The following is a 21252-nucleotide window of genomic DNA, read 5'->3' as shown; positions in this document are numbered from 1 at the left end:
GGGTAACAGATAATGGATATGAAGAGTTTCCAGAGGATGTCCAGGACTACTAGGGAGACGTTCACCAGTTGGAGTCCCTATGGCAGTTGGGCTAGTTATTTCCGCTGTGTTTGTAATAATATTGCCATTGAGCAAACTTTGTATTAACTTTTATGATGAGATATGCGATGTAATAAGTACTTTACTTTGATATTATTGCAATTTGTGATATATGTGTGTGTTTGGACATCCTGGGCGCACATATATGAGTACTCGGTTTTGCTTTGCAAAATTGGGTGCGACAAATTGGTATCAGAGCCATAACTGACTGTAGGACGAACAACCTAGTTAGAAATGGACGTTTCTAGGATCACATTATCTTATTTTACTACTTTAGTTTGCTATAAAATTTTTGCTTATATTCTGTTCTTTATCCGTTGCCAAAAATTATTTTGTTCTAATACTCAACCTTTTCATTCTTATAGATGGCCCGTACCAAGCTGACCGCGCGCAAGAGGACCCTTCCGATGCCCACCAGGAGGACCAGGTTCACTTTGGGCAAGCGTGTCCCGGCACATCTTGTGGAAGCCCTGAGGAACCTGGAAGAGGAACCGCCTGTGGAGGTGCCCATGGGGGAACCTCTGGAGGACGTGCTTGAAGACCCAATGGACGAAGAAACAGAAGAGGGGCCTATGTTCGAGGAGCCCATTGAGATAGAAGAGTCTGAGGAGGATCCTATGGAGGAGCAGGAACAGGGTGGCCAGGAGGGAGCTGGTGACCCCGATGATGGAGATGGTTCTGATGATTCTGATGCTGATGGAGGTGATGACGGTGGAGATGGTGGAGACAGTGGGGACGATGGAGACGGTGGAGACAATGGGGATGAAGAAAATGATGATGATCACAATGCACCGTTGGCTCAGGGATGGACTGCGGAGATCCACTACGACTTGGAGGGTGATGGCTACTACCACCCTAGGCTTCTCGCACTTGTGCATCGCTACCACCCCGGAGGCACTGTACAGTACAGGACGGAGCATTGGACCCACCCCGACTACACCGGCTTCTGGGAGACAGAAGTGTACATCCGAGAGGGGACTCGGGTGCGCTACATCCACCGCGCCACCACTGCACGGCTCACACGTGCAGCCGTCATCAAGGATGCAGCTCGACAGGCGTTGATGGTCAACCGCGACCGTCACTTCGACGACATCGCCTGGGAGGATGACCGCTATCTTCCCCGCCGTCGGAGCGGACAGTCTACGTGCAACATCGCTACACCAGTTGGAGAGGCGAACCTGAGGCTGAGGCCTACCCTGTTGTGCTTGGCTGAGACCCACACTGACTTGGATCATGCCCTAGACGAGCTCGATGCCATGGGGAGGGCCTACATGCAGCTGGCTCGTGAGAACGCTACACTGAAGCAACAGCTGGGAGGTCCAGATGTGGAAGATTCAGGAGTACCCGCTCAGTCACCCCCGAGGACCAGAGGAGAGTCTGGAGACCCCAGCACCAGCACCACCATCGACCCGTACCCATAGGAGAGTCTTAAAAATATGTAATAAGCACGCGTAGCTACGCGAGAGAGTATTTAGTTTCTTTCTTTTAATGGTTGGACAAGTGTTAGTTGCATGGTTGGATGTTTATCATTATGAATAATGTTTGATTTGGATCTTTGATATGATTGTGATGACTTGTGGGCATGTCCACGGTCATTTAGTTAAGGTTAAGGTTTAGGAATATTATGAATAAATAGTTGGGTTTCGTTTTATCATGCTGTCCATTTTGTATCTTTCGGAACAGTCTGTCTTTATCAGTTCATATCTCACAATCTAGATACTCAAAGGTCATGAAATTTTTATGGAGATAAGTAGACTTCAACATCTTTCTTCTGGCTCTGGAATCACCTCAATAGCTATTATAAATTGTGAGATACAACTGTTGTAAGTCGAGGTTTCTGTGCTGTCAGGATTCCGGAACAGTACTTCTTATCGTCTGAATTTGACTAAGTAAACGTTGGAATCTGAAAAAGTATTCTAAACGAAAGTTGTAGAGAATTTCATAAGCTTTCCAGAAAGGTATGCTACGCAATCATGTGATAAACAGAGACTGAGATATGCTCGTTTTACAGCACTGCTGCTATCCAACTCGCTGGAAAAATTCAGAACAAATATCTTCTTGCATACCCTACATATATCTCTTGTCTACACCTACTCTTGTTACACCAGTATCTTGTAAGAGTTATATGCTTGGACATGTGAGACTTATATGATGCCTCTACAGATGGTGAACACCAGGAGAAACAACCAGGGAGGCGAGGAACTGCCACCACCACCCCCAGTCTCCATGGAGCAGCTGATGATGATGCAGACCCAGTTGCTTCAGCAGATGGCCCAGAACATGCAGAACATGGGGCAAGGGAATGGAAATGCACCCCCTCATGTCAGGGATAAGAGGGGAGAGTTTCTGAAAGGACACCCACCTGTATTCAAGCACTCTGCCGATCCACTCCAAGCTGATGATTGGCTACGTGCCATTGAGAGGCAACTGGAGATTGCCCAGTGTGATGATAAGGAGAAGGTTTTATATGCTTCTGGACAGTTGCAAGGAGCTGCACTAGATTGGTGGGACTCATTTCGCTTCGGCCGTACCGAAGCTAATCCCATCACTTGGGCTGAGTTCCGCAGTGCTTTTCGCACCCATCACGTGCCTGCAGGACTGATGAAGCTGAAGAATAAGGAGTTCTTGGCTCTCAAGCAGGGGGGCATGACTGTTGCTGAATATCGTGACAAGTTTATACAATTGTCACGGTATGCACCTACTGAGGTAGACGAGGATGGAAAGAGGCAAGAGCTGTTTATGGAGGGCTTGAATGATGGTCTCCAGTACCAGCTGTTGTCCCATACCTTTGCTAACTTCCAGCAGCTGGTGGACAAAGCTTTAGTGATTGAGAACAAGCGCCGCCAGATGGAGGACAAGAAGAGAAAATTTCAAGGACAGCAATCTGGGAGCAACTCTTGCTTCCGTACCAACCCTCAACAAACTCAATCTCAGCAGCGCTATCAAGGCCAGACAGGTCTCAATCGCAACCAGCAGCAGCAGCGTGCACAACAGCAGCAACAACAGTTCAAGGCACCAGCTCAGCGCCAGCAGCAACCCAATAATGTACCAGTGAGGAATAATGCCCCCAATGCTCCGCAGAGGAATGGCGCACCAAAAGCGCCAAATGCAGTTAATGACAACAAGTGCTTCAATTGTGGGGAGCCGGGACATTACTCTAATAGATGCCCCAAGAAGACTAACTCACAGCAGAACTACGTTCGGGGAAAGGTGAATCATGTTACTGCTGAAACAGCTCAGGAGGCACCGGATGTGGTGATCGGTACGTTTCCGGTCAACTCAAACTCAGCTACAGTACTTTTTGATTCTGGTGCTTCGCATTCCTTCATAACATACACATTCATAAAGAAGCATGGTATTCCAGTAAGTGTTATGAAGAAACACATGTTAGTAAGCTCACCTGGTGGGGTAATGAAAGCAGAGTGGATATGCTTAGCTGCTAGTCTCAGCATAAGGGGGGTAGAATTTCAAGCAAATCTTGTAGTCATAAATTCCACCGGTATCGATGTCATCTTGGGTATGGATTGGCTAAGGTTGCAGAAAGCAGTTATTAATTATGGTAATAGCTCGGTGAATCTTATCACTTCAACTGGAGAAGAAGTGGTGTTTGTGGCAACTCAGTCTGCTACAGAAATCTGTCGGGTTAATCAGTTGGAGGGTACAACCTTAGAAGATATAAGGATAGCAAATGAGTACCCGGATGTCTTTCCCGAGGAATTGCCAGGTATGCCACCTGACCGAGACATCGAGTTTATAATTGAACTTTTACCTGGAACTGCACCCATAGCTAAGAGACCCTATAGAATGGGAGTGAATGAATTAGCAGAACTTAAGAAACAACTAAGGAAATTGCTAGATAAGGGTTATGTTCAACCTAGTTCATCACCATGGGGTGCACCAGTACTGTTTGTAGAAAAGAAGGATGGTACACAAAGGATGTGCATAGACTACAGGTCACTTAATGAGGTCACAATTAAGAACAAGTACCCATTGCCTAGAATTGATGACCTATTTGACCAATTGAAAGGGGCTTGTGTGTTTTCCAAGATTGATCTTCGATCTGGATACCATCAGTTGAGGATAAGGCGTACTGACATCCCTAAGACCGCCTTTGTGACTCGCTATGGACTGTATGAGTTCACAGTTATGTCTTTTGGTCTGACTAATGCACCTGCCTACTTCATGTATTTGATGAACAAAGTATTTATGGAGTACCTTGATAAGTTTGTCGTCGTGTTCATTGATGACATACTAGTGTATTCTAAGAATGAAGAAGAACATGAAGGGCATTTGAGATTGGTGTTGCAAAAGCTTAGAGAACATCAACTTTATGCCAAGTTCAGCAAATGTGAGTTCTGGTTAAAAGAAGTATCTTTCCTTGGTCACATAATCTCTAATGGAGGAATAGCAGTAGATCCCAAGAAGGTTAGAGATGTGTTGAGTTGGAAGCCACCTAAGGATGTTAGTGAGATTCGGAGTTTTCTAGGTATGGCTGGGTATTATAGGAGGTTCATCGAGGGATTCTCTAAGTTAGCCAAGCCCATGACTGTGTTGTTGGAGAAGAATGCCAAATTTGTATGGACTAAACAATGCTAGGATAGTTTTGAGGAGTTGAAGAAGAGACTGACTTCTGCTCCAGTGCTCATCTTACCTGATCTCACCAAAAGTTTCTCTATCTATTGTGATGCCTCACGGCAAGGTCTAGGAGGTGTTCTTATGCAAGAAGGCAGAGTTGTTGCCTACGCATCTAGACAGCTGAGAAAACATGAGCTAAATTATCCGACTCATGATCTGGAATTGGCAGCTGTGGTGCATGCTCTTAAGATTTGGAGGCACTACTTGATTGGTCATAAGTGTGAGATTTATACGGACCACAAGAGTTTGAAGTACATATTCACGCAGTCAGATCTGAATCTGAGGCAGCGTAGATGGCTAGAGTTAATCAAGGATTATGATTTGGATATACATTATCACCCGGGAAAGGCTAATGTTGTAGCGGATGCCCTGAGTAGAAGGAGTTATGTGAACATGGCCTATACAACTCAACTACCTGAAGAGTTGTGTGAGGAGTTCAAATACTTGAATTTGGGTATTGTGGCCAACACCATGGAGTTAGAGGTAGAATCCACTCTGGAACAAGAGATTCGTAAAGGACAGATGGGTGATGAGAGGATCAAGGATATTGCAGAGCGTATAGTGATTGGTAAAGCCCTAGGATTCCATATGGATGATCAAGGGACAGTATGGTTTGGCAAACGGATTTGTGTGCCAGAAGTGAAATCTATTAGGGAGTCTATCTTGAGGGAAGCTCATGACTCAGCCTATTCCATACACCCAGGAAGTACTAAAATGTACCTTGATCTTAAAGAGAGGTACTGGTGGTATGGACTAAAGAGAGACGTAGCAGAACATGTGGCTATATGTGACACGTGCCAAAGAGTGAAAGCAGAACATCAGAGGCCAGCAGGTTTACTACAACCTATGAAGATACCCGAGTGGAAATGGGAAGAAGTTGGAATGGACTTTATAGTTGGATTACCCCGTACACAGAGAGGATTTGACTCTATCTGGGTGATTGTTGACCGATTGACAAAAGTGGCCCATTTCATTCCGGTCAAGGTAACTTATTCGAGTGCAAAGTTAGCAGAGTTGTATATGGAAAGGATTGTATGTTTACATGGTGTACCAAAGAAGATTGTTTCAGATAGGGGTACACAGTTCACATCACATTTTTGGCAGAAATTGCATGAGTCAATGGATACGAAGTTGAACTTCAGCTCAGCTTACCATCCTCAAACAGATGGACAGACCGAGAGAACAAATCAGATCTTGGAGGATATGCTAAGAGCTTGTGCTCTGCAATATGGGACAAGTTGGGATAAGAGTTTACCATATGCCGAATTCTCCTATAATAATAGCTACCAAAAGAGTCTTAAGATGGCGCCGTTTGAGGCATTATATGGCAGAAAGTGCAGAACACCATTGTTTTGGAATCAAACGGGGGAAAGCCAAGTCTTTGGACCAGATGTTTTGCAACTGGCAGAAAAACAAGTACAAACAATAAGACAAAACTTAAAGGTTGCCCAGTCTCGACAGAAAAGCTATGCGGACACGAGAAGAAGAGATTTGGAGTTTGAAATCGGTGACTTTGTTTATCTCAAAGTTTCACCTATGAAAGGAGTAAAGAGATTTCATACCAAGGGAAAGTTGTCACCCAGGTATGTGGGACCATTCAAGATCATCAACAGGAGAGGAGAAGTTGCTTACCAGCTAGAATTACCAGAGCAGCTCTCAGGTGTTCATGATGTTTTCCATGTGTCACAACTTAAGAAATGTTTGAGAGTACCTGAAGAACAACTTCCTTTGGAAGAACTGGATATTCGAGGGGATCTATCATACAAGGAATATCCAGTGAGAATCTTGGAAACAGCAGAGAGAATCACAAGGAGCAAAATAATAAAAATGTGCAAGGTTCAGTGGAACAGACACTCAGTGGATGAGGCAACGTGGGAAAGAGAGGAAGATCTGAGAACTGACTACCCCAATCTCTTTGAACCATCCGAATCTCGGGGACGAGATTCATTCTAAGGGGGGTAGGTTTGTAACACCCAAAATTTTTACCACAAATTAGCAATTAATTCTTAGCATTTATTACATTTCTAGGTATTTCTAACATAGGCCAAATAATAAATATTGAATAAATAAAATAAACTATAAGTTTAGAAACTTGTTTGTTGCATTCATGCCAAATCATATGGGTTTTGATTGAGTGTAGGGCTAGAAGATTTGGAATTTGTATTCAAAACTTATTTGAATTTGGCTTAAAAATGAAAATGGAGAAAATAGAATTTGATAAACATTTGATTTAAAAAAAAAGGAGAAAGACACCTTCTGGCCCAGCTAGCCCGGCCCTTTTCCCCCTCCTCCTCCCGCTGGCCTGTCCCAGCGGCCTGCTCGCTTGGGCCGCTGCTTCTCTCCCGCGCTGGCCCGCACCGCACGCGGCCCAGCTGGCCACCCCCCGCGCGCGCACGCTTCTCTGTGGCCCGCTTCGCGCGACTGCACCGTGCGGCCTGCTTGGCCTCACCGTGACGCTCGCCCTCTCCCTTTCTCTCTCGCTGCGCTCCGGCCCCACCGGTCAGCGCCCTTTCTTCTTTCCTTTCTTCTTCCCCGAGCTTCCTTTTTCTTCCCCGGTTCTTTCCTTTCTCCGGCCGCCGTCAGCGCTGCTCGGATGGAAGGCCACCGCCGTCACCCGCACATGGCAAGTGACCAATCCCGCCCGCTTCCCTTCCTATTTCCGCTCGCCGGCCGGTCTATAAATCTCCATGCCGACCCTTCTTCCTCCCCCACTCTTTGCCCGCTACCGAGAGCCACCGCCGCCGGTGAGAACCCCCCCCCTTCCGAGCGCGAACGCCGACGCCAAGGCCACCCGAAACACCACCGGATCTTCCCGCACCCGTAGGTACTTTCCATTTCACGTTTTGGCGTTGTTTTGCCCGGCTACACCCTCACCCGTGCGCCTTTTCTCTCTCCAGAGCCCCGCCGCCGTCGACATCGCGTCTGGAGCCCGTCCCGAACGCCGAGAACGCCCCCATCCGACTCACGGTGAGCTCGCGACCCTCCCTGTACCTTCCATTCCCGGTTTCACGCCGTGGAGCACCGTTCCGGTGATTCCAGTTCGCGCCGGCCATGGCACCGCCGTCGGGTCCTTCTTCCCCGGCGAGCCACCGCCCGGGTTCCACCCTGCACCGTTGGATCTAGCGCGGAGGGTCCAGATTAGCTGGTACCGATTCGGTCCACAGCGGACCGTGGACTCAGTCCACCGTGGCAGCGTCAACGCCCACGTCAGCGCGCCCATGCCTGCGTGGTGCACCGCGCCTATCAGCAGCCGCCACGTGGCCGCCCAGTCAACAGCCGCGGTCAAACCCCAGTCAGCTGCGCTCGTTTTCCAGAAAAGCCCCTCTATTTCATCAGAATCAACCCGCAGTCCAACTTAATTCAAAATAGTTATTTTTCAGTCCTGTTTTTATTCAGTTAGGCCCCTATACTTTCCAGATTTAATGCCCGCAGTCCTATAACCGTGATAATTTATATTTTTAATTATTTTAATTCGAAAATAGGTTAGTTTATTTACAGAATTGCCATTACATCTTATTTCATGCATAACTTTCACGTTTTAAGTCCGATTTGAGTGATTCTTTCGCTCATGTGTTCGTAGAAATGCGTAGAACAGATCTGTAAGCTTTTCAACATATGTTTTCATTGTTTGGTGTACTGTTCTAATAGAGTTCTATCTTGTATGCATGTAATGATTGGAATGATGCTTGATTGATGATTGGATCACGATTAGAGGGTGAGCCATTCGAGGTGACTGAGGACCCCCAGCAGGATCAGCAGTACTCCCAGGATGACCTTGAGGAAGGCAAGTGTACCAAAGGCCCCTTGTTACCTATGAACTACTACCACTTACATTCATGCATGTGTTTAATTTGAATTGCCTTTAAGGACTTTACCTAGATGATTTATTGTACCACATATCCTTGATACCTGGGTTTATTGGGTAGGCATTTTGGATAGATGTTGCAGCGCTTAACATGAAGTAATTGTTAAACATACTTAAAGACTATATGCAATGTGATAAAATGGAACTTTTTAGCAACAGATAGGGGGCTGGAGTACGGGGTTGAGTACTCTAGTGCCTCTCCATAAGGACTTTATCCTGAAGCGGCAACCTAGGAGGGACCGTACAACCCCGAGTGTCAAATGGCTCTGACTTTAACCTATTATCTAGTTTGTACTAGCTCGTCTGTAGCTCCAGTAAGGGGTAAGAGGGTATCTTTCCTTTTTCTATTTGGGTGTGCACCGTGCTGCGATGCCCACGTGTGCCATTCCTTGTAGCTACGACCTGTTAGTGCAACTAGCTAAGGGTTTCATAGTGAAACTCTGCCACACTTCCTAGGAAGAGGTGTAGTGGGTCTCGCGAACCCCGGCATTGGGAATCACGGCTCGGTGGGTAAAGATGTACAATTTCTGTAGAAATAATTAACCTGTTATAACAGCCGTGCTCACGGATACGAGCGGTCTGGATCCTTCGAGATTAGTGATTACTGTGGATAATGGATGGATGGGTTATGAGATAAAGCTTGATGATACTCTAATACCACTTGGGAATTGGGACTGTTCATTAAAGTAGTAATTCAGGTTGCTAAAAATTGAACAACTAAAATTGCGAACCGCAGTCAAACAGTGTCAAGCCTATTTGAGCCTCATAGATCCCTTTGTTATACTTGCTAAGCATGGTGAGCTTACACTTGCTTTACATCCAATGAAAATCTCGGATGGGTAACAGATAATGGATATGAAGAGTTTCCAGAGGATGTCCAGGACTACTAGGGAGACGTTCACCAGTTGGAGTCCCTGTGGCAGTTGGGCTAGTTATTTCCGCTATGTTTGTAATAATATTGCCATTGAGCAAACTTTGTATTAACTTTTATGATGAGATATGCGATGTAATAAGTACTTTACTTTGATATTATTGCAATTTGTGATATATGTGTGTGTTTGGACATCCTGGGCGCACATATATGAGTACTCGGTTTTGCTTTGCAAAATTGGGTGCGACATAGGGGCTCTTCCTGTAACCTCACCGAGACCAGAATAGGCTCGGCAAACTAACCCTCTGTCCGAACGAAAAGGACATGTGAAGATCAGATGAAAGGGCCAGAACACCCAAGACAAAGACAAACAGTCCAAAACCGCGCTAGAGGTTTCGCTACAAACACGATAAAAGGGCACCGAGCCCGTTACGGTCTAGGGGTTCGAAGGCTAGGCCTCCAAAAGGTTTCGACAGCCGCCCTAGGGCAACAGAGTCAGGGACAACATCGGGGCGAGCCTACGAATGGCCCAGACCCGAGCGAACGGTCGCTCGGGGCGTCCTAAGTCGTGTCCGAGACCGGCGGGGAAGTATCTGAATGGGATCCCACCGTAGGGAGGCACTGAGCCACCGAGGCCCGCGAACGGCCTCGACACCCACTAGAGAAACCCCCTGGTACTCTTGGAGTGCGTCTCTGGACCACTAGCCGTCCCCCAGTGAACGGGGCTCGGGCCTCCACTCGGACTACCCACTAACAGCTCACCAGAAGTATCCACGCTCGTGCCCATCGAGGGTAGCCTAGCACATTCCACCCCTCCTTCTGAGCGAAAGGAAGCGTGAGGATCATACCCAAAGTCAGGGGACCCCTGACGAACCTCTTGCTCCGTGCGGAGGCTAGAGGGCTTCTTCCTATAGCCTCGTCGAGACCCCCGCAACCTGAACTTGCGCTTGGGGGCTCGGCAAATGCAATAAGAACTACTCGTTCAGACGTGAAAATAAAGAAAGCCCCTGGAGGAGTAACTCCACTCCTCCGGGGGCTCGGGGGCTACACCCGGCGGGTGCGCTCGCGCGCACCCACAGGAACCTCAAAAAACAAACCCCAATTCCTACGGGGCAGGTATGAACCAAGCCTCAGCGAAACCTCAGGGGGAGTGCACGCACTCCCCCCGAGGCTCGGGGGCTACTGTCGGGTACCTTAGAATAGGGTACCCCAAGCAAAACATCAAATGGGTCGCTAGAGTCCCATCTAAAAAAAATAATATAAAAGCTAGAAGGCAAGTCGTGGGCCCCTCACCCGCCGCGACCGAGCCCACTGGGTCCTCCCCCTCCTCGCCTCGAGCCTCGAGCAGGAGGTCTCGGCATCCTGACGCAAACTCCGCTTCGTGCGAGGCTCCCTAGGGAAGGCCTTGGCAGGGAACGCTGTCTCTGTCTCGCCTGAGGCTCTTCACGGAAGGCCTCGGCAGGAGGCGCGTTCTCCGTATCGTGCGAGGCCTCTCGCCCGAGGCCTCAGCAAGGAGCCTGATCTCTGTCTCGTGCGAGGCCTCTCGCCCGAGGCCGGCTCGTCCGTGGTCCGTCACCCCCCGCCTCGGCCGACCCTCCCGACAGCATGTCATGTCTCATTAATGCTTCAACCACTCCCACAATCTTAGCCGGACGGTGGCTCAACACCACAGGACGGCCGACGCGACCCGAGGTTGCATCAGTGCCATACTGGCCGGGACAGGGCACGGCGGGGATTACCGGCCACTGTGCCCTACCGCTGTGTCCACGATCAACGCCATACCAGCTAGGACAGGATACGACGAGGATTACCGACCACTGTGTCCCAACGCTGTACCCATGACTAGCCGCCCGCTCGAGGCCTCGGCACTGTACACCAGGGCCTCGGCGATCTTGGGGTTCGTGCCTACCGAGACCCCCCCCACCGCAGTGCAAGCCTTGGCACCGACCAAGTCTCGGCCTCGCGCACAGTCTGTCCATAGTGGCTTGCACGTTCGCCGCTACGCCCACTCCGAGGCATTCCCGAGGCTCCCACGACACATAGGATATGATGGGATGACCACGCCGCCCCAGTACTCCAAGGATGGACCACTCCGACGACCACGCCGCCACAGGGACAGGCCACAGGGTTCGGACATGCCGCCCCTGTTGGCATGACGCCACATAGTAATACATGTACTGTCCTTGTCCTCCCTTCAACTATAAAAGGAGAAGACTTGGGCCACTTAGAGGGGGGGGGAGACCGGGTAACACACACACACGCGCACATCCCAGCCGCTTGAGAGCAACATCTCAGACGGCCCACACGACACCTTGCCGAGACCTGGGACTAGTTCCCTCTCTCCCTTAGCTTGTAACCCCCTACTACGAGCACTTCGGTGCAAGGAATACAAGTTCGATCTCTCAGACTGGACGTAGGGCACCAATTGCCCGAACCAGTATAAATCTTGTGTCTCTTTGCGTCACTATCCGGAATCGGGAGCACGCAGAACAAATTCACTAGTCGGTTGAGGACCCCCCGGTCAGAAAAACCGACAGTGGCGGTCCCAGCAGGACTACCGTGACGACGCTCAACCTCCTCAATCGCAGCTCTGACTGCTGGTGAAACCGGCTGATCTGCAATGACAACACCGCTGCGGGCACCACCTCTCTCGGCACGCTCTACGGCCTTGGCAACAGCTACTGCTCTCGCTGTCTCTGCAATGGGGTACTTGCGCTTTTTGGATGTCACCTGCTTGGTTGACTTGCCCTTTGATCCTGCTGGCTGGCGAGGCGGGGGCCTCCGATCATCATCACCTAGGCCACCACCAACGTTCTTGGTGCGAGCCATCTGATCTGACAAGAGGATGAACTGACGCTGATGAAGATCAATACACAAACTGACACTCTCGAGGCTTGGCCTTGATCCTTACTCGCGAGCTTGGCTCCGAGTTGACTGCCAACTGCCACAAGAACCACAAGGAACCGACTCGCTGCACGATAGAATAGATGGATATACAAATAAATATAATATGTCTAATAGATGTGAAACCCTAATAGAGAAAGCAATGTAGATGCGAACTTGAATCGAATGGCTTTCTACCTGACGAACAACGATCCGAGAAAAGATGAGATGTCACGCGAGGGATCCTTGGAACCGGCTAGGGTTAGGTCAAAAGCCCTAAATGCAATGGGGAATCAGTGCACTGCAATTTGATCTAGGTCACAATTGAACAGATCAAGATTGAAAAAGTCTGGCCTTACCAATCAAGGAGGTAGGGTAAGGGTTGGATCAAAGGTCTTGAGAACCCCTCGGTCTTGATTCCGGCGTTGCAGACACGCGAGAGGCGGGTGGTGAGGCTCGGCAGAGGGTTCCTCGGTGGCGGCGTGGTGGCAAGAGGGCCGGGTGAGCGTGGGCAAGGGAGGCGCGGTGGCTTGCATGGCCAGCGCAAGGAGCTCGGCTGTAGGGCTACGATGGTGTGGCGAGCTTGGGCGCGAGGTGGCCGGCGCGAGGTTGCGGTGGCGCGGCGAGGCAGGAGCACGACGGCGCGCGGCTGGCGAGCTATGGAGGAGCAGGAGGCGGCGGCAAGGACTTGAGTTAGGTCACGGGGAATCACAATGAAGGTACGGCCGAAATAAATAGATCCCCTAACGTGACTGAGAAGGAAATGGAAAAGAGTCTTGAAAATGCACGAGATACATTGACCGAACGCTCCGGTGGTAGCGACCGGACGCTATCACCCAGCGTCCGGTCGATTCTAGAGAGGTCCAATGCCTCTGGAATCGGGACCGGACTCGTTCGGTGGTCCATGACCGGACGTAGGCAGGGTCCGGTCAGTACAACTTGTCCTTCCTTCGATCGACCGGATGCTGGATCCCCTCCTGACCGGACGCATAGACGCAGCGTCCGGTCACTCCTTTGGCAGCAGTTCACCTCCTGTGAACTGACCGGACGCTGGACAGCAGCGTCCGGTGCACCTTTTCAGCAAATCTTCAAACTTCCTTCGCGCTGCCTGTTCCCAATCAAGTCCCAACTTGAATAAAATCCAAATAAACACCAATTGGGACTGATGTGAGTGACCTCTCTCAAACCCTCATATTTTTCAAAATATTTTGCCTTAGGCAATAATTCTTTTTAAGAAAATAGGCAACAAGAGGGCAAATGGAACAAAACGACAAAACAACATTCATGCATTTGCAATACTTGTAAGTAAATCTAGTTGCTTGTCAAGTTTGATCCAAGGTTAAGCTTCTTCACACGCTTTTCGGCGGTTATCTTAACCATGTTAGACAAGCCCTATATGCATTGCCACAAATTAAGCATGTTGTATATTACAATGAATGCAAGGGACAACACAAGCTCAATTTTTAGTGAAGTTACTAAAATCAAGTACATTGAGCTCATTCCGCAATCTACAAAATGTAGCCTCATCTAGCGGTTTAGTGAAGATATCCGCTAATTGATCTTTGGATCTTACACCTTCTAGTGATATATCATTTTTAGCCACATGATCTCTTAGAAAGTGATGATGGATATCTATATGTTTGGTGCGAGAGTGTTGAACCAGATTATTTGCAAGTTTTACCGTACTTTCATTGTCGCACAAAAGAGGTACTTTCTCTAGAACTACTCCATAGTCTAGCAAAGTTTGTTTCATGTATAATATTTGTGCACAACAAGCACCTGCGGCAATGTATTCTGCTTCGACGGTGGACAAAGCCATACTATTTTGTTTCTTGGAGGACCAAGACACAAGTGATCTACCAAGCAAATGGCACCCTCCGGATGTGCTCTTTCTATCAACTTTGCATCCGGCGTAATCCGAATCGGAATAGCCAATTAATTCAAATAAAGCTCTTTTGGGATACCAAAGGCCAATGCTTGGTGTGTGCTTAAGATACCCAAGGATTCTTTTTACGGCAATTAAATGTGTTTCCTTAGGACTAGCTTGAAATCTAGCACACATACACACACTAAACATGATGTCGGGCCTATATGCGGTTAAATATAACAAGCTACCAATCATAGAACGGTAGAGGGTTTGATCAACCGAGTTACCTCCCTCATCTAGGTTGAGATGTCCATTGGTAGGCATTGGTGTCTTGATTGGCTTACATTCATCCATCTTGAATCTCTTGAGAAGATCTTTTGTGTATTTCTCTTGAGAGATGAAGATGTCTTCTTTCATTTGCTTGACTTGAAAACCAAGAAAGAATGTAAGCTCACCAATCATTGACATCTCAAACTCCTTCGACATCAATTCACCAAATTCTTTGCATGAGTCTTCATTTGATGATCCAAAGATGATATCATCAACATATACTTGACAAATGAAGATATGCCCATCAAGCTTCTTGGTGAAAAGTGTGGTGTCGACCTTCCCAATGGTGAAGCCCTTCTCAATGAGGAAGTACCGAAGGCGCTCATACCAAGCTCTTGGGGCTTGCTTGAGCCCATATAGTGCCTTGGACAACCTATAAACATGATTAGGATATCTATGGTCTTCAAATCCGGGAGGTTGATCAACATAGACTAGTTCATTAATAAAGTCATTTAAAAATGCACTTTTCACATCCATTTGATATTGTTTCATTTCATGATGTGATGCATATGCAAGAAGGATATAGATAGCTTCTAATCTAGCAACCGGTGCAAAGATCTCTCCAAAATCCAAACCTTCAACTTGAGAGAACCCCTTTGCAACTAGTCTTGCCTTGTTCCTCACAATAACACCTTGATCATCTTGCTTGTTGCGGAACACCCACTTCGTTCCAATAACTCTTGCACCTTTTGGTCGCTCTTCAAGAGTCCAAACTTCATTGCGAGTGAAGTTGTTCAACTCTTCATGCATGGCATTAATCCAATCCGGATCTTTAAGAGCTTCTTCTACCTTGGTAGGCTCATAGCAGGAGACAAAAGAGTGATGAGCAATAAATGAAGTAAGTTTTTGAGATCGAGTCATTACACCCTTTGATGGACTCCCTATGATGAGATCTTGTGGATGATCTTGTAGGAGAGGTGTATTTCTTCTATTGACCACTTGAGGAGGAGGTTGTGGAGCATCAACATCTTATGCTTGTACCACCATTTGCTCATGGGAGATACGAGTATCTTCATTTTCTACTCTCCCATCTTTTTCACCATCTTGTGGCACACTTGATGAAGAAGGTTGGTTAATGACTTGTACATCATCTTCATCATCTTTTGGCTTGATGTCTCCTACCGGAATATTCTTCATAGCCTCCCTCAATGGTTCATCACCTACATCATCAAGATTCTCATGTGCTCCTTGGGAGCCGTTAGATTCATCAAATTCCACATCATATGTTTCTTCAACCAAGCCGGTGGCATGATTAAATACTCTATATGCTTTGGACTTCAATGAGTAACCAACAAGAAAACCTATATCACAACGTCTTTGAAACTTCCCTAGGTGTTGCCGCTTCTTGTAGATGTAGCATTTGCAACCAAACACCCTAAAGAAGGAGATGTCCGACTTCTTCCCATTGAGCAACTCATAAGGTGTCTTGACAAGGAACTTTTGAAGAAATAGGCGGTTGGATGCATAACATGCGGTGTTGATTGCTTCCGCCCATAGAGCTTCGGGGGTGTTGTACTCATCTAGCATTGTCCTTGCAAGAGTGATCAAAGTCCGGTTCTTCCTCTCAACTACACCATTTTGTTGAGGAGTATAGGTTGCGGATACTTCATATTTGATTCCAACTTCATCACAATAGGATTCAATGTTTGTGTTGTCAAACTCTTTGCCATTATCACTTCTTATCTTCTCGAGCTTCACTTCAAATTTATTTTGAGCTCTCTTGGCAAACTTCTTGAAGCAAGATGCAACTTCGGATTTGTCATGAAGGAAGAACACCCATGTATACCTTGAATAGTCATCAACAATCACAAGACAATAGAGATTTCCTCCCAAACTCTTGTATGTTGTTGGTCCAAATAAATCCATGTGTAGGAGTTCTAGCACTCTTGTGGTTGACATGAAAGTTTTGGTTGGATGAGTGTTTGCAACTTGCTTGCCGGCTTGACATGCACTACAAAGTTTGTCCTTCTCAAACTTCACATCCTTCAACCCTCTCATTAAGTCATTCTTCATAAACTTCTTGAGTGAGCTCATCCCAACATGAGCAAGTCTTCTATGCCATAGCCACCCAAGTGTTGTTTTGGTGAATAGGTAAGTCTTTAAGTTTGCATCTTCAGAGGTGAAGTCAACTAGATATAAGTTATCGTATCTAAATCCATTGAATATCACTTGATTGTCATCTACCTTGGATACAACAACCTCCTTCTCGGTGAATAAGCATTGAAAGCCAAGATCACACAATTGCCCAACGGATAGCAAGTTGAAGCTCAATGAAGCAACATAGAGCACATTGGAGATGGAATGATCATTTGATATTGGCACTTTGCCCAATCCTTTAACCTTACCCTTTGAGTTATCTCCAAATGTTATTTTCTCTTGTCCATCTACCTCTTCATCTAGTGAGGTGAACATACGAGGATCACCGGTCATATATTGAGTGCAACCACTATCAATAACCCAATGACTTCCACCGGTCTTGTAGTTCACCTACACACATGAGATTCAAACTTTAGGAATCCAAACTTGTTGAGGGCCCTTCACCTTCTCAACAAGTGACTTAGCCACCCAAATCCTCTTAGGCCTACTCTTGTTGGGGGCTCCTAAGAACATGACTTTCATCTTTCCACTAGAATCCTTTCTAAGCATATAGTGAGCATTGAAAGCAAAGGGTCTAGCATGCTTGGGTAAGGGTTGTGGTGGTGGAGTTTGACACTCATGAGCAAAGTGGCCTTCTTGTCCACACTCAAAACATCTCTTTGGCTTTGGCTTTGGCTTTGATTGTTGGTGTTGAGCTTGAGCCTTCTTCTTCTCTACACTTGCCATATATCCAATGCCACTTCTATCCATCTTCATGATGGTATTCATGAGTAGCTCACTTTGGAGATACTTGCCTTTAGCAAACTTGCTCAATCCCACCTTGAGATGCTCTTTCTCCATCTTGAGCTTCTTGTTCTCTTCCTTGAGAATATCATTGTTCTTCTCTTCCTTGAGTTTCTTGTTTTCTTCTTTGAGCTTCTCATTCTCAAGGATCAATTCTTTGTCATGATCAAGAGTTTCTAGCACAATAGTGTTGTGACTTTTCATCTCTTCAAGATCTTTCATGAGCTTCTCATTGTCACTCTTGAGCTTGACATACTCATCATAGTCATTGCACTCAACCACTTGCTTGCCTTTGCTACTAGATCCATGCTCAATGCTTTCATCAATTAAATCGTCACATGAAGTAGCTATATCAATCTTGACAACATGGTTAGTAGCATCATGTGGCTCATTTGGTAAAAATTTTTGAGCAATAACAAGGGTGTCATAATTGATCTTTAGAGTTGTATATTCATCTTTTAGCTTGTTGTGACTAGTGATAAGCTCATTATTCACCCACTCAATTTTATCATATTTATCTTTAAGCTCTTTCTTAGAAGATTTGAGCTCCTTGAGTTTGGATGATATAGAATCATTTGTTTCTTTGAGCTCATCATTTGCCTTTTCTAATGTATCACACTTAGCTAAGAGTGAATCATTTTTAGCATCAAGTTTTTCATTTGTAGCTCTACTCTTTCTAATGATCTTAGTGTATTTTTTAGTATTTTGATAAGATCATCATATGTAGGTGAATCATCATCGCTATCGCTATCATCATCACTAGCTTGCTCATCATCACTACTATTATCACTCTTAGTTACCTTGCGTTCACCCTTGGCCATGAGGCATAGGTGTGTAGAGGATGAAGTGATGGTGGCGGTGAGGATGCAAGATCAATAGCAATGGCGGCCACCTTCTCATTGTCACTATCATCATCGGATGATCCGCTTGATGAATCAATGTCCGTGAGCCAATAACCGACAATGTAGGCCTTGCCACTCTTCTTCTTCTTGTAGAAGTCCCTCTTTTTGCCATTTCTCTTGTTGTATGGCTTGTTCTTTTTCTTCTCATCTTCATCTTCATTGCTTGAATCATCTTTCTTGCCCTTGTTCTTGAACTTGTCTTTCTTGGGCTTTGTACATTGATGAGCTAGATGGTCAAGTTCGCCACAATTGTAGCAATCCATCTCGGAGATTGGCTTTCTTCTTGAGCTAGTGAAGAACTTCTTCTTCTTGCCATCAAACTTGATGCCACTCTTGTTTAGCTTCTTTAGCATCTTGGCGGTCTTCTTCACCATGAGAGCAAGACTTTCTTCATCATCTTCATCACTTGAGCTCTCATACTCAAGTCTTGCCTTGCCCTTATCTTGGCTAGCTTTAAATGCTAAGTCTTTCTCTTTCTTCTTTGTAGAGGATGAGCCATCCTTGTGGAGTGATGTGCATATACATCTCATGAGCATTGATCTTTCCAAGATTTGTGTTGGTGTAGCGGCAGAAAGATCACCTTTGATGTAGCACGGTCACAATGTGCCCATATTTGTCAATGGGGAGGACACTCAAGATCTTTCTCACAACGTCGGATGGTGACATTTGAGTAAGTCCAAGCCCATTGACTTCCTCTACAAGAACATTTAAACGAGAATACATTTCATTAGCACTTTCTTTGGGAAGCATCTCAAAAGAATTTAGCTTTTTAATTACAAGATGATAGCGTTCCTCACGCTCACTCTTAGTTCCCTCATGGAGCACACAAACATCCGACCATAGTGCATGGGCGTCTTTGTGGTTCCTTACACGATTGAACACATCTTTGCAAAGGCCTCTAAAGATGGTGTTGCGAGCCTTTGCATTCCATTTTTCATAGTTCACTTCATCGCCTTGAAGTTGTGCGGCATTCTTAGGTGTTGGGAACCCTTGAGAGGCGGCTCTAAGTATTCCAACGTCTAGAGCTTCTAGGTAAGCCTCCATGCGAATTTTCCAATATGGAAAATCATCCCCCTCGAAGATAGGAGGAGGTCCATCCCCGTGAGACATCTTACTCTAAGCGGTTAAGCTTAAAAACGTGAGCACGAGGCTCTGATACCAATTGAAAGGATCAAGATGCCCAAAAAGGGGGGGGTGAATTGGGCTAATTTTAATTTTACTTGCAATAATCAAATCCTATGGATAGCCTAATTAACCCCTTGTGCCTAGAAAAGTGTTTCTATCAAATTAACGCACAAAAGACTTGCAACCTATGTTCCAAACTTACTCTAGCATGGCAATTCTATGAATGTAAAGACAAGTATTGAATTGCTCAAAGTAAATACTTAAAGTAAATGCTCAAAGTAAATGGAGAGAGGAACGCAGCAATGTTTTGCCGAGGTATCGGAGAGTCGTCACTCCCCACTAGTCCTCGTTGGAGCACCCGCGCAAGGGTGTAGCTCCCCCTTGATCCGCACAAGGATCAAGTGCTCTCTACGGGTTGATTCTCCGACACTCCATCACGGCGAATCACCCAAAGCCGCTCACAACTTGAGTTGGGTCACCCACAAGCTCCGCCGGGTGAACACCAAGCTCCCAATCACCACCAAGCCGTCTAGGTGATGGTGATCACCAAGAGTAACAAGCACAAACTCTCACTTGACCATGCGAAGCCTAATGAGAAGATGGATGCACACTTTGCTACTCTTGATTTGCTAGTGAGGCTACACTCTTGGATTCTCAAATCACAAACACCACACTAGGACCTTGCTCTTCTTGGCACTCACAAACGTGTTTCTCAGCTGTTGGAATGAGCAAAAGTGACTCCACACACGAGTGGAGCTTCTATTTATAAGACAGCCTAAAAAATGAACCGTTATGAGCTTCTGTGGGTTGACTAGATGCTCTGGTCGTGTTGACCGGATGCTCCGGTCAGTTCAACCCGCGAACCAGTGAAACTGTGTTGACCGGACGCTGACAGGGTCCGGTCACCACTGACCGGACGCGTCCGGTCGCATGAAACCCTCACTGGATGCTTACTGGACTCAACCGGACGCTGAACCCTCAGGGTCCGGTCAGTACTGACCGGATGCGTCCAGTCGAAGATTCCCTTCTCTAGAACCTTACTGGAGTCGACCGGACGCTGCCTCTCAACGTCCGGTCACTTAACCGATCCAATGTTCGGTCACACCGAACGCTGTCTTCTTGATCAAATGAACTGACCGGACCCTGCGGCTAGCGTCCGGTCGCACCGGAGCCAGCGTTTAGTCAGTATTTGACCCTCCATTCACTTCCAACTCTCGAACATATGTGAACGAAGTTTGCTCCAAATGATCTTAGGCATTCATAGGTGCTACCTAGAGCTAGTTTTAACAAGTGTGCACCACACCTAACTCACTAGTCTTAACTAGGTCAAGCTACCCATTCATACCCCCCTTAATAGTATGGCCAAAGGAAAAACAAAGTCCTAAACTACTCTAAGTGTCTCTCCAACTCCAATCGACACTTAGAACTAGTCATCCTTAACCTTGTCGTCAATCCTTTAAAAACCGAAACGATTTCCATCGTAGGGGCATGACAACTTTGATTGCTCGATCGATCTCTATTACCATGACCTAACTTAATTGCATCTACAAAACACACATTAGTCATAGTAATCTTGTATTGTCATTAATCACCGAAACCCAACTAGGGGCCTAGATGCTTTCAATCTCCCCCTTTTTGGTGATTGATGACAATACCACCTCAAGTATGTGAAAGAGTGAGGTTTTTGACAGGCTTGGTTCATATAAGCTTTTGTCAATAAGAACAAAAGTGTTAGTCAAGCTTATATGACCCAAGCCAACACAATGTACTCAAAGGATGTGAGTTAAGCATGAGT

The 21252-nt window shown here is 46.6% G+C and overlaps 1 protein-coding gene across 1 annotated transcript; it reads left to right on the top strand.

Moving 5' to 3' along the window:
* Positions 1–506: 506 nt before the first annotated feature.
* Positions 507–2717, top strand: LOC136533439 (uncharacterized). Its single transcript, XM_066525990.1, has 2 exons — positions 507–892; positions 2696–2717. Exons 1-2 carry the CDS (start codon positions 507–509, stop codon positions 2715–2717), a joined length of 408 nt encoding a protein of 135 aa, XP_066382087.1.
* The last annotated feature ends 18535 nt before the right edge of the window (positions 2718–21252 follow it).

This window comes from Miscanthus floridulus, unplaced genomic scaffold, assembly GCF_019320115.1.
Source record: "Miscanthus floridulus cultivar M001 unplaced genomic scaffold, ASM1932011v1 fs_880_1_2, whole genome shotgun sequence".
NCBI classification, from domain to species: domain Eukaryota; kingdom Viridiplantae; phylum Streptophyta; class Magnoliopsida; order Poales; family Poaceae; genus Miscanthus; species Miscanthus floridulus.
Note: the sequence above shows the minus strand (reverse complement) of the source record. Positions and strands in the feature narration are given on the sequence as shown.

Bases quoted from the DNA above. Each gene is read 5' to 3' on its own strand.
- LOC136533439 (XM_066525990.1), top strand. From the start codon at position 507: ATGCCCACCAGGAGGACCAGGTTCACTTTGGGCAAGCGTGTCCCGGCA. The intron at 893-2,695 runs GTTGGCTCAGGG...ACGTGCCTGCAG, and splicing joins GATGATGATCACAATGCACC to GACTGATGAAGCTGAAGAAT.